Source organism: Stenella coeruleoalba, assembly GCF_951394435.1.
Source record: "Stenella coeruleoalba genome assembly, chromosome: 12".
Classification (NCBI taxonomy): domain Eukaryota; kingdom Metazoa; phylum Chordata; class Mammalia; order Artiodactyla; family Delphinidae; genus Stenella; species Stenella coeruleoalba.
The window spans coordinates 8,375,963-8,390,562 of NC_137158.1; the positions used below are offsets into that span (position 1 = coordinate 8,375,963).

A 14,600-nucleotide genomic window follows, 5' to 3' on the forward strand; every position below is an offset into this window, starting at 1 on the left:
TATAACACGCACCGGGGTCCACAGATCTTAGGTGCACAGTGTAATGAATTTTTGCATATGTATTTACACATCTGTGAAATTGCCACTCAGATCCAAATATAGAACTTTCCATGACCCCAGAAGGCTTTCCTGTAACTATCCCAGTTGACCCCTCTGCCAAGCCAATCAGTATTCTGACATAGATCAGTCATGCAATCTCTTGAGCTTCACATAAATGGAATTCTGCAGTTTGTGTTCTTTGGGGAACGGTATTCTTTTCCACTTACCACTGTATCTCTGAGATTCATCCAGGTCATTGCATGTAGCAGTAGTTCATTCTTTTTTCTATACTTTTTTATTGTATTTACCACAATTTGTCCATTTATCCTCTTGTCAATGGACATTTGGGTTGTTTCCAGTTTTGGATTATTATGAGTTATGCTGCGAGGAATATTCTCTTCTAAAAGAGCCACTTACACCATTTTTGTACTCATTTCTCTTGGGTCATTGAATTTCCAGGTTATAGAGTTCATGAATATTTAGCTTTCGGAAACGCTGCCAAACAATTTTCTAAAGTGGTTGCACTGTTCACCCCCACGAGCAACGTAGACGAGCCTTCCTTTTGCTCCAGAGCCTCAACAGTATTTGATGCTGTCAGTTCTTTAATTTTTAGCCATTTAGTGGTATATCATTGTGGTTTTACTTTGCATTCCCCTGATCACTAATGATGTTAAGCACTATTTCATATGCGGGTTGGCATTTTGGATATTTTCTTTTGTGAAGTGCTTAGCTTTTTGGCACATTTTCTTTCTTTTTCTTTTTTTTTTTTTTGCGGTACGCGGGCCTCTCACTGTTGTGGCCTCTCCCGTTGCGGAGCACAGGCTCCGGACGCGCAGGCTCAGCGGCCATGGCTCACGGGCCCAGCCGCTCCGCGGCATGTGGGATCTTCCCGGACCGGGGCACGAACCCGTGTCCCCTGCATCGGCAGGCGGACTCTCAACCACTGCGCCACCAGGGAAGCCCCGGCACATTTTCAAAATAGGGTTTTCAATCTTTTCCCCGTTGATTTGTGAGAATTCTTTGTATGTTCTGGATATGATGCTTGATCGGATATACGTATTGTAATAGTCTGTGGCTAGCCTTTTCACTCTTTTAATGTTGTCTTGTGATTATTAAGATTTTAATGAAGTCCAGTTTATCAACCTTTCACGTTTTCTGTGTCCCTATCAAGAAATATTTGCTACCCTCAGTTCAGGAAGATTTTACGTTTTTCTGTAGTTCGTTATTGTTTTACGTTTCATGTTTAGGTCTAAGATCATCTCTAATTAATTTCTTTGCATGGTTTGAGGTAAGGGTCACAGTCCAGTGTTTTTCTACATGGACATTCAGTTGATGCAGAATCACTGACTGAAAAGACCATCCTTTTCCCATCGAATTGCAGTGGCCCTTTTGTGGTAAATAAGGAGACCACATGTGCACAGGTCTGTGTTTGGACTCTCTGTCCAATTAATCTATTTATATGTGCACCAAAATCACGTTATAAAAATCCCTGGTGTCCAATAGTACATGTTCTCAGGCTTGTTCTTCTTCAGTTTTGCCTTAGCTGTTCTAGTATTTTTGGAGTTCACCTTAAATTTGAGAATCAGCTTGTCAGTTTTCAAAGACACACACACACACACACACACACACACACACACACACACACACAGAACCTCTTGGGATTTTATTTGTTATTGCACTACGTCTATATGTAAAATTGAGAATTGACATCTTAACAATACCGAGTCTTCCAGTCTAAATACTTGCTTAATCCACTCAGTCATTTAGGACTTTAATTTCTCTCTGCAACATTCTCTAGTTTTCAGTGCAGAGATCTTGGTTTTTATAAACATGATGATGAACTCAGATAAAAAATGGGTATGATTTCAATTTTCTCAAAAAATGGGTAGTGTTTACAAAAGACCCGATTTTATTATTATTTAGGACCTGCAATCATGTTAAGATCTCTGAGACAGGAATTTCCAGAGTAACTAAGTAATCTTTAAAATATTCAGTGCTATATATTTTAATTGGGTGGATTGCAGCTTTCAAATCTAAGTGGTAGCACTATTTATAATCCGATTTATTCTTCTGGTTAAATATATTAAGCTGATGCCCTGTCACCACGCTTGAAGTCTTTGACACATTTGTTAAATGAAGGGCTGAAAGGCTGAGCGGTTGACCAGGAGAACTGATGGTTTCCACTTCCCATAGAGCAGGAGATCAGTGTGGTTTTCAGCAGTTTATCTCCTCTCTGTCATAAAAACTTTGAGGTCATTATACCCAAACATGAATTTTAGACATTTTAGAAAATTAAGGTTGTGACTGCATGATGCCAGAATAGTTCATCAATTTAGCTCAAGAACTGTCCAGTTGTCCAGTTGGCATATTATAAAAACTAGCTGCAATATTGTCTGGATTGGCTATTAATTTCCTAGAATCTAGCCTGAATTAAATTTAAACAAACCCCAGATAATAAGAAATTAGTGTATGTATGTACATTACTATATTACTGTGTTGTGGTGCAGTGAGTATGCAAATTCACCATAAGTGGAGGCAGACTTTATCTTTCATTTCTTTGAACATCGTTAATTAGCATTAGCATATAATTAATACTTTCTCAATGATTTTTATCTCATTTATTTTTCATTATAGGCCACTTTGGTATGGCAGAGGTCTTTGCTTCTGCTTTTTAGTTTTATTTTAATAACTTAGTTCAGGCTGCTCCAACAAGAATACCATAGGCCTGGAGGCTTAAACTACAGACGTTTATGTCACACAGTTCTGGAGGCTAAGAAGTCCAAGATCAGGCTGCCAGCCTGACCAAGTTCTGATGAGAACCCTCTTCCTGGTTTCCTCACAAGGCAGAGAGAGAGAGAAAGGGTCCCTGTTCCTCTACCCTCTTGTAAGGACATCCATCCCATCACCAGGGCTCCACCCCTAGGGCCTCATCCAAACCTGATTCCCTCCCAAAAGCCCCATCTCCAGATAGCACCACACTGGGGATTAAGACCTCAGCATATGAATTTAGGGAGGGGTACATTTAGTCCCATGCAGTCTCCTCCTGTTCTAAAGTTTAATATCACTAATACCTAAACCTGAATCCAAGCTGTGTGAAAATAGTAGTAGGTCACTTCTTCTAACATTAGAATATACTTTGAATATGAAAACTTAACGATATTAAAGCTAGCTAATTTCCTAATGTCGAGTATAGAGCGACAATTAGAACATTAGAGCAAATAGTAGCTAACACTGACAAGCGTTCCCTGTGTATCAGGGACTTCACATACATAACCACACGTATTCCTCACGAACACACTGTGAGGTGGGTAATACTCTTATCCTTATTTGAAAGGAATTGAATTGGGCTTCCCTGGTGGCGCAGTGGTTGAGAATCTGCCTGCTAATGCAGGGGACACAGGTTCGAGCCCTGGTCTGCGAGGATCCCACATGCCACGGAGCAACTAGGCCCGTGAGCCACAACTACTGAGCCTGCGTGTCTGGAGCCTGTGCTTCTCAACAAGAGAGCCCGCGATAGTGAGAGGCTCGTGCACTGCAATGAAGAGCGGCCCCCGCTTGCCACAACTAGAGAAAGCCCTCGCACAGAAACAAAGACCCAACACAGCAAAAATAAATTAATTAATTAATAAAAACTCCTACCCCCAACATCTAAAATAAATAAATAAATAAAATAAAAGGAATTTAATAGAGCGGTTTAATTTCTTTCCATTTTATCTTACATTTCCGATTGTATTGTATGATTCAAATTTATTTGAAAAAAATGATAGACAATGTAATGAAAATTCTCAAAACCTTTTGTTTTTGTTTTAATAGAGAAACAATGTCCTATACTGAGGAAAGAGGGACACCAGTTTACAACAGACTACACAGATAAAGTTGAAGTTTCAGGTAAGCATTACAGTTCTTCACAAAGAAACATTTTTGTGTAAAATTATCACCAAACACATAGTGTATTGTAGGTGACTCCTTCACATTGTAATTTAAGATAACACCAATACTAAAAAATTAAAAGCAAAGAAGTCAGATGTACAAAAATTTCTGAGCGCAGAATTCTACATCATTTAACCTAGGACCCCCAACAACTCAACCTCTCGGAGAACAAAAGTTATTTAAAATTTTAAAAGTTGTATCCATTGTAGAAAGTTTGAAAAAAAGAAAAGAAAATGTATGAGAAAGAAGATCTCACTACCCAAAGACAGTCATGATTCCCTTTTTGTAACATTCTTATCGTTCTCTTTCTCTTTTTTCCCTTCATCCTCCGTTTTCTCTCTCCACCCTTCCCCCACCCATATATGCACACGTAATCATAATACATATACTGCATTTGAAATCCGAGCATTTCCCCACATCAACATATATTTTTCTAAAGCACGATTTCTTTTAAAAGACTGCTTCGGTTTCAATTGAATGGCTGTAGTATTTTTTACCTAACTAATTTTCTGTCTTTAGCTATCAGAGCTGCTACAATAAACTACTCTGCTTACTTATTTAGAATAATTCCTAGGTCAAAGAAAAATAATACTTGAATCTTGCGACATATATTTCATCCTCCTATATCCTAAACAGAGGGAAAAGAAATCAAGAAATTTTGCTGATCCCGTAAAGAGCAGATTTAACTTGAAATCAGTCAGTCTACAGATAAGGACTACAAAAAATCCTATTTAAAAGTTGGTAACTCTGTGAATTTACTAAATTTAATAAAACTGCTGGATTAAATCATTTGTCACATTCCACAGGTTTTGACCTAGGAGAGCGCTTTTCTCTGAGACGTGTGTTTTGTGAAGGTGATAAAACTTGTATCAAATTGGGAAGTTCACGTCTTATTAGAGACACCATGTAAGTAAAATAATAATTTTTCTTTACTTTTTAAAAAATTTATTTATTTTTATTTAATTTATTTATTTTTGGCTGTGTTGGGTCTTCGTTGTTGGGCGCGGGCTTTCTCTAGTTGCGGTGAGCGGGGGCTACTCTTCGATGTGGTGCGCAGGCTTCTCACTGCGGTGGCTTCTCTTGTTGCGGAGCACAGGCTCTAGGTGCGCGAGCTTCAGTAGTTGTGGCTCGCGGGCTCAGTAGTTGTGGCACACGGGCTTAGTTGCTCCGCGGCACGTGAGATCTTTCTGGGCCGGGGATCAAACCCATGTCCCCTGCATTGGCAGGTGGATTCTTAACCACTGCACCACCAGGGAAGCCCCTTCTTTACATTTTAATAATACAACATAAACTACTTTCTAAAGAGATTCCAAATAATTTGTTTAAAAACAAAAAGTCTTGTCGACAGTAACACAATCACTTGAATGCTGTGGTAAATGTGTTGTTTGATTATTTGTGGTTTTTAGTAATCTTTACAAACTGATCTTGTTCTACAGCGTAAATTTACATGTATCGATAGCGGCATAATCTTTAGAGAATAGTAAGTAAATTTGTTTTTGAAGAAATATTATTTATGTTTAAATAGACATAACCAAAATTAGATTTTAAAATGTGAATTTTAAACTAAGACACAATGTAGACTTAGAGACAAAAGAGTGATATTTATTTCTACATGCTTCATGCATATAGATAAGCTCCATGGTAAATGAAAATAAAAGAACTTAGCCCTTACTGTATATTCATTTTATATATTGTGTAGAGTATATAGTAAAGAAAAGCCTTTTTTTTTGGTCTTGTTACTCATTTCATTTCAAAATGAATTTACTGAAGGTTTTTTTTTTAATTGTTGGTTTGTTATCTTTACTATATTTCTTCTTCTGATAAATATGAGATTAAAAAGAATGACTTGCCATTTAAATACTGACAATTTGTCAGCAATTATACAACGCAATAATAATTCCCCATATGGTTGGCTATATGTAATTGGAGGATGGATCAATAGTAATTCAGAAAGCTTGAGTCATCAGGAAGGCAAATATAGCATATATGGTCCTGATATTCAGCCTTTGAGTCCAAGATGAACATTTCAGGGTGTGAATACACCGCAATGAATAAAGCATCAAATTCTGTTTGGGGGCTTCCCTGGTGGCGCAGTGGTTGAGAGTCCGCCTGCCGATGCGGGGGACGCGGGTTCGTGCCCCGGTCCGGGAAGATCCCACATGCCGCGGAGCGGCTGGGCCCGTGAGCCATGGCCACTGAGCCTGCGCGTCCGGAGCCTGTGCTCCGCAACGGGAGAGGCCACAACAGTGAGAGGCCCGCGTACCGCAAAATAAAATTTAAAAAAAGTAAACTGCTCATTAATTGGTAAGAAATCAGAGGGCTAAGGAAGAGGGTAATTTGATACCAGGGGATGTAATGGGTGATTTGTCTGGTGGAGAACTTCAGCAGATGTCACTGTACAGATCTATGCTATTGTGGGCATCTTAAGCCTGAAGGTGGCTTCACATGCAGGCATTAAACCCTCAGGGCTTGACAGCTTCCTATTTGGGTATTCATATGCAGCAAAGAAAAGTCAATATGTATCTCATCTGTATTTCATATATATTGGTTTAGATGTTTCTTAACTACCAGTAGATAACTTTAATTAATGAATTTAAGCAAGGCAATAAATTTTCTTCCAAAAATTAAAATGCATTTTCTCTCTTGCCCTTTTCCTGATGATTTAAACCCCTCTAAGTCTGGCCAGGTGGCCAGAGTACTGGAGAGACAATCTTTGAAAATTCATCGAGCCTGTGTGTAAGAAGACGTAGCGAATTTTAAGTAGCTACATTGGAAAACTTCCTGCCACATTTAGACATTGCCATTCTCTTTTGAATATGTGTGATAATAAATATTAGGTACTACTTGAAATTTATTTTCCGACCTCTGGCTCTAAATCACGGTGCGACTGCTGGGCAATTGATGTGCATGAAGTCTCAGGCTCTGCCAGCAGAACCCGGTCCCTCCACTGCAGGAAACTGGAGGGCATCTGGTTAAGCTGACTAGCTAGTGTCAAGTAGCTTGGCCCAGCTCCACTTACATTTCGCTCCGTGAGCCAAGGATGCTAGGATGCTTCTCTCACATGATGCCGTTCTGATTTTTCAATGAGACTGGAGTAAAGTTGCAGCTATTTATATATTTGTAAATGAGCCATCTTGCAGAATCAGCATGGGAAAAGGCAGATGCTAGTTTATATGGAAATTGGGACTCTTTCTGTGCCTGAGCTTGCTCTTATTGTTCTGCCATCTTCCAGGTGAGGGTTACGAGGGGAGAGATCTCATGAGTTGTTGGTCAGGTACCCACTTAGTGCCTTGAGCCTGGCTTAATGTGAGGACCCAAAGGCAGCTCTTGCAAGGGTCCTTCAGTAAACACTGTTGTACCCAAAAAGGTGGCACAGGCTCAGGGAACATCTGACAAGGTTTCTACGTTTGGTTTTCTTTTCTCTTCATGTCCATTCTTTAGTATTCCTTAGGATAGCAAATGGTAAGTATTTGGGTGCTTTCAAAGATTCTGGGTGGCATGCTACCCAGTTTTCTAGAATTTTCTAGCATCATTTTAGAGGAAATTTTCTCAGCTTCATGTATCTACAAGTATCTCTGGTCATGTGAAAGAAATAATTATTTCTCTACAGATTGAAAGCAATATCCCAGGTGATCATACTCTGATTACCTTTAAATTGTCTTTTGGCAATTATCAGGGCAAAATGGTGAAGTTTTGAGAGAAAACATATACAGAACATGCATATGGTACAGAGCGCCTTATTTTCTTGGTATAACATAATTCGTATGTTTCATTGGCTGCTTGTATATAAACATGTTTTTAAATAAAAATGTGTTAGTAGTTGAATATATAAATTTGAAATGTCACAGAAAAGTGAATTCCTGATTTATTATTGAATTCAAGGACGGTAAAGAGCCTTATCTCTCAGGTTCTATGTCTATCTGGAATACTGTGTTGAGAAGGCTTCTGAGGCCCTGTTGAGTTCAGCAGATTGGAGTGCTATGGCCCATTCGTGAAAAGAGGGGGGAAGGGAGGGCTGTAGTCTGTAGTCTAGTCTGTAGCCTCTCTGATTTAGGATGACACCTGTGACCGGGTAGCTTTTGCAGCTGCAGCAGTTCCCAAGAATGGGGGGAAATGAGACTATGTGTGAAAAAATAATCAACACAGATTACTAAGATTTTATGAGCTTGGATAGTGTAGCTAGAAACAGTGGCATAGCTGATAGATATGGTCCTCTTTGCTTTTGTTACAAACAAATAAATCTCCAGTGAAGAGGAGCTGTCTCTCTGTCCCTTTCATTAAATTGGTGGTTGCTTTCTGGAAGCAAAGGGCTCTTTAGTTTCATGGCTTTACATGGAAGAAAAAAGCTGGTAGAAGCCCTTTTCATTTGTGTTTTGTAGTACATAATAATCCTCAGCAATCCTTCTAAATCTTTAGAAGATATATAGCGTTTTTTAGGAGATTTTAAAGTTCTCTGGACCTTAACAGTTCCCTTGGAAATATTCCCAAATATGGGGAAAGCTGTTGTGTGTATCACAGCATCATCAGCCCTGGTCTTTGCTCCTGTTAAATGATTCACCCCGTGGGCATGTCTTTTCTACATGGACCTTCACACTACCTTCAGCTTTTTATTATTATAAATAACACTACAATATACAGGAAAGTTGTTTCCTCTGTTTTTCTGGCTGGAGAGGCCAGTTAAGACTCACCACTTACTCATCACCTCCTTTGTTTATTTTTCACGTGTCCGTTCATTCAGTAAACACTTGTTGAGCCCAAAAAATTCATAAGATTGATTTTTTCAAAGTAGAATTACAAGTTCATTTTTAGAGATCTTGGTAATATACTTCTAATTATGTTCCATCATTGTTTTATCCATCTCTTCTGCATATTACCCAATTTCCTTAGTAACATTGGATATTATACTTAAAAATTTTGTTATTAAGTTTTGTGTTTTTAACTGAAAACTTGTAACAATTACAAATAAAAGCTGTGGCTTACTATATAAGTATTTTAGGGGTTCCCGGAATTTTCTGTTCCGCTTAGGGTGAATAAGAGGTAGCATTCAATAAGTCACTGAAATGAATTCAGTCTAGTCCAGAGTTCACCCTTCTATTCAACATTTACTGAGATTACTATGGACTGAGCACTTTATTAAGCTCTGGGATTGCACTGGTGGAAAAGTGTGGGTCTCATCTTGCCTTCCTGAAGCCTGCTGGAGAGATACACAGTGCAAGGGAAAGCTACACTTTGCTCTTGCCTTGATCCAAGAAGAAACTGAGCTGTGTCCCTCCTATCATTCGAGCATAGGCTGCAGGACTCAAAGCCCACAGCTCCTCTCATAAAAGCTACACTTTCTGAGCACGTGGGCTCAGTAGTTGTGGCTTGCAGGCTCTAGAGTGCAGGCTCAGTAGTGGCACGTGGGATCTTCCTGGACCAGGGCTTGAACCCATGTCTCCTGCATTGGCAGGTGAATTCTTAACCACTGCACCACCAGGGAAGCCCTAAAATTTTTAAATCATATAATTTAGCGAAGTTTTATTTTAGTTTTATTTTTTAACATTTATTTTATTGAAGTATAGTTGATTTACAATGTTGTGTTAACTTTTGCTGTACAGCAGAGTGATTCGATTATACATATATATACATTCTTTTTCATATCCTTTTCCATTATGGTTTATCACAGGATATTGAATATCGTTCCCTGTGCTATACAGAAGGACCTTGTTGTTTATCTATTCTACACATAATAGTTTGCATCTGCTCACCCCAAACTCCCAACCCATCCCTCCCTCACCCCCTCCTCCTTGGCAACCACAAGTCTGTTCTTTATGTCTGTGAGTCTTTCTGTTTTGTAGATATGTTCATTTGTGTCATATTTTAGATTCCACATATAAGTGATATCATATGGTATTTGTCTTTCTATTTCTGACTTCATTTAGTATGATATTCTCTAGGTCCATCCATGTTGCTGCAAATGGCATCATTTCATTCTTTTTCATTCAGTTTAGCCAAATTTTATATATTAGATAGAAAAGAATTTTAAGAGTATTATACAGTTTTAAGAATGCACAGAAATATTTACTTCTCTATCATAAGGACCTCTTTTATATTTTTCTAGAAAATTAAGAGATGTTAATATGTTCCAATAATAAATTGCTTTAGGTTGAAATGGCTACTTGTTTGTTCATAACCACGGGAGTTCCCCTGGTGAAACCTGAAATTGGCCCCTATACACAGAGGGCAAGGAGAGACCAAAGAAAGAGACAGAGCCCCCCAGATTGGTAGGTGGCAGGTTTACTGAGCAAGGGAACGTACATACAAGGCTTGTCTTGGGCACGGCAAGAGCAGTAAATCTCTGCACCCACCCACCGTAATCATAGAAGTTTATGTAGAGGCCTTAATGGGGGTCAGTCATGTACACTGTCCAGATGGTCTCAGCTACACATTACTCTCTCAAGGCTGCATCCTTGAAACAACTCCTAACGTGGGAATGGTGGGCAGAAAGTACATCCCAAGGACAGGGGAGGAGGTTTGGAACCTCTGATTGCCCGGGTCCAGCTCACAGGTCAACTGGTGGGCAAATCCTCTCAATGACTTCCTCCAATACTTCTAAAATGTAACATAATATGAAATATTATCAGTTCAGTAGTTTCATTTAACAGTTTTGGAAGCATTTAATATTATCAACAATTTTAAGTAAGTTGTGATTTTCCTCCCTCAGATTTCATATAATTCAGTAGTTTGGAGGGAGAAGTAAAAAGTATCAGTAATTGATCTTATGTATATAGATTCTACAACATTCATATCTATGTTATTTTATTTTATTTTGGAAACATCACTCAACATATCTACCATCTTAACAAATGTTTAAGTGAATAATATGTCATTGCTGACTATAAGTGCAATGTTATACAGCAGATCTCTTTGTAATTATGGCTAATTACATGTAAATTATCTTATCTTAAAACGTCCTGATGCCAGTTACCTTGAGAGAAGTGAAGTACCAGTTAAGTCTACTACTTAGGAGTCATAATAATGCCGATGTCATCATAAAGTAATAAAATTAAGGCGTCCTATTTTGGTAATTACTCAGGCCAGCTTGACAGGCATTAATTAATCTACTCCTATGGTTGGATTATATATTACATTTTTGTCTCTCTTCACTTGTCTTTTTATCCTAAGAATCAAATCTTATAAGAGACAGCAGAGGTTTTGCTTGGGTGCGGGTTATATGTATGTATCTGTGGAATGTGCACTGCAGGTTTCCAGAATATACAAAAGAAAGAAAGCATGGAAACACACACTTCAGTCATCTTTAATCTTATTTGCCCCATAAAAATGCTATGAGGATTAATTAGCTATTAACCTTCAGTGGTGGCAAATGTGCTGCTTTTATAATGGTTGTAAACCCAAATTTAAGCATGACCTTAAATTGATGAATTAACCAGAGCATCGACCGTAGTAATATATGATGTTTCGTTATACTAGTGCTTAAGAATACCTTTATTTTTTATTTTTGCGGTACGCGGGCCTCTCACTGTTGTGGCCTCTCCCGTCGCGGAGCACAGGCTACGGACGCGCAGGCTCAGCGGCCATGGCTCACGAGCCCAGCCGCTCCGCGGCATGTGGGATCCTCCCGGACCGGGGCACGAACCCGCGTCCCCTGCATCGGCAGGCGGACTCTCAACCACTGCGCCACCAGGGAAGCCCAAGAATAGCTTTATAACAGCTCTACAGATTTTCTTGTGGATCGACATGACTCCATGTTTCATAAAATAGCATTGGATAGTCTAACCCTCATCCTCAGACAGAATCAGATAGGAAGATGCAATTATGATTTCACTGACAAACTCTGAAACGTCTGTGAATCCAAGAAGAATAGTGTCAGCTAATAAATCACTAATTTATTATCACCTCAATTCTTTCAACTGAGCCATCAAGGCTAATCAGACAATAAGCATGGTGGCCACAAAGCTGCGTATGTTATCGTATGTGACTCACATCAGCTTGGTAGCGCCTCGTTCATGGCCTCATTTTGGTCGGCACTACAACCAGCCCCTGACAACCACCCTTCTGCCTTCTGTCTATGTGATTTGACTCTTCTAGGGACCTCGTGTAAGTGGAATCATCCAATACTTGTCCTTCTGCGTCTGGTTTATTTCACTTAGTATGCTTCTGCTCTTGGGTCCTAATCTCCTTGTCAGTGCATGTCACCCGGCCTTTGCTGTGGGTCCCCTCCATGAAAACGCTTCTTCCTGGGACCCAGCCAACCTCTGCTCAAGGCTGCTTATCCTCAGCCTTCAAGGCCAAAGTTGCTCTGTGTGTGTGTGCTTTGGAGGGTGGTGGCATGGGTTCAGTGACCCTCTAGCTGTCCCGTGGATTCCAGAGCAGTACTGCTTGGGTACAGAGCCTCACAGTGTAATTTGTTTGTTTGTTTGTTTTTGACCGCGCCATGCGGCTTGCAAGATCTTAGTTTCCCGACTAGGGATTGAACCCGGGCCACGGCAGTGAAAGTGCTGAGTCCTAACCGCTGGACCGCCAGGGAATTCCCTCTCACACTGTATTTAACAACTAACTCTTGGCACTCCTTCCTCTGTGGGGCTCTAAAGCTCGTCGATACGGATATAGGCAATCCTCTCTACTATCTTCACAGATAATAGCTCTCTTGTAATTTACCCAGGATAAGAAAATAAAATTCCCTTTGCTTAGGAGACCTATGTAGGAAAAAATATTTCATGATATAGTCACCATTATTTCTAAGTTCAGCTTTGATGCCAATGAAAGAAGAAATTCTAACCAAGTATTTCACTCAATTCCCAAATGACATTGAATACTCACTATGTGCCAGGCACTGAGGATTTAAGAATAAATAAAGACAGCGTCCTAGTTATTTCTGTCTGGGAATTATGGAATTTGTAGCAATCTTTAGATATGAGGTCTGATGAACTCTGGAAGAGCGGACGAACCCTTCCAGGAACCAGGAAAAACTTCATAGGGGATGTGAAAAAAGGCTTGAAGGATGAGCACAAATTTGCCGGGTGGTAGTTGGAGGGGGCATCATGGTGGTTTTCAAGGTCAACGTAATTTGCAGACTGGTGAGAAATCCCGTGTGCTTAGTAAACAGAGGGGAGAGACTGTCTGGTGGTGAAGGAAGCTGAAGGGGCAGCTGAGGTGCTGTTCTGAAAGGCCTTACGTGCCAGGATAAGGGGTTAGAACTTTATTCATGTAAAAAAGGAAAGTAAAAGGTGAAAGATTTCTGGGCTCTGAAGAGAAACCCGAGTGTATCAGTTATACCACAAGAAAGCCATGTTCAAAAGCGTGAAGGTGTGGGAGGAATAACGTTCCATTCTAGAAAAAAAAAAAAAAAAAAAAGGCTGAGTATATGCCGTTGGGAAAGTCACAGCTTTGGGTAGCGACCTGGGACTCCCGGGCTGACCCTGAATTAGAAGCCAAGCCCCCAGACTCAGAAGGACACTTCACAATTCAGAGGACTTCTTGGGGGTGGAGTGGGGTTTGACCCGGGATTTGTTTTATCTTTTTTGGGGGGGTGGGGGACAGTGAAAAAACCTTTTTGAAGAGCAGCTTCTCTGGTCCATCCTCGATTTTTGTTATCAGAATGCCATCTAGTAGGAGGGCTCATTTTCAAGGGGAAGTCATTTACAACGTCACAATGAACAAATGCTAATCGTAACAGGCGTAAGATTATTAGAGAGCCATCCAAGCTTTCTTTTCCCATTAGCAACCTATGTGGCTGAATCCCCCGACAAACACAGAAAGGCTAAGATTTCAGAGTCTCTGTGACTATGGAACTCAGACATCATCCCCCCAGCCCCCCACGGTGGGGTGAAGGCATTTCAGACAAACCCTTCAGGCCCTGCGAGCCAAACTGCTTGTAACGTGACAGGTGATGGTGAATGTCAGCTGGGCAAGAAATGACTTACTATAAACTCCAAGCATCTCTCACTTCACTCTCAGGAAATGTAACTTGTATCAGATTTCTCTTCCTGGAAGATATTCAGCAAGTCAGAGGCCCCACTGATACTTGTAAATACGGAAGTTCTTCATAAAGCCTGCCTCACGCTTATTTAGAATGGAAGAATTAATTTGGAAGCCAGTTCTTGATATTTAAAAATAGATTTTTTTCCATTTAGCCGTTTCGTTTTTAAAGCAGAAAAATAAAGGTTGGTCTTGCTAAATATGATCTGGAAAACTCACTTTGGCTCTACCAAAATAGACTTTTAAAAAAAGGGCTTCGCTTCAAGGCTTGCGCTATGAGCTGGTGGAATTAGCCCTGGAATCACTGTAATTAGTAACTAAACTTTTTAAACATTTTGTTCTCTAAGTGTATATCACACTTGGCTTTTGGAACACCACTTACAAAAGGAAATTTCTCCAGAATAATTGTGCCATCTTGTTTTTCAGTCTCTAAGGACTGTAATAGTGAAAGTTTGTTCATCTTTGTTTTTTTCCTTTTTACATTGCACTCCTTGCCTCAAATTCCTTATTATTTAGTTAGGTAAAAGAACAGAAAAGAAACTGGTAGTCATGCGTTTTTCTTTCTAATCCTCTCTTATTCTGTAGTTTGGTTTTGTTCTTTACTTTTCTATACATGAAACAGAGATATTACTTGCCACATGACAAACTAAGGT

The 14,600-nt window shown here is 39.8% G+C and overlaps 1 protein-coding gene across 1 annotated transcript in view; it reads left to right on the forward strand.

Moving 5' to 3' along the window:
* COL19A1 (collagen type XIX alpha 1 chain) overlaps window positions 1-14,600 on the forward strand; it is a 363,495-nt gene that overhangs the window by 19,432 nt on the left and 329,463 nt on the right. The window contains exons 3-4 of the mRNA XM_079939273.1: window positions 3,853-3,927; window positions 4,776-4,875. Of these exons, the coding sequence (XP_079795399.1) occupies window positions 3,853-3,927; window positions 4,776-4,875 (175 nt within the window). The remainder of the gene's footprint in view (window positions 1-3,852; window positions 3,928-4,775; window positions 4,876-14,600) is intronic.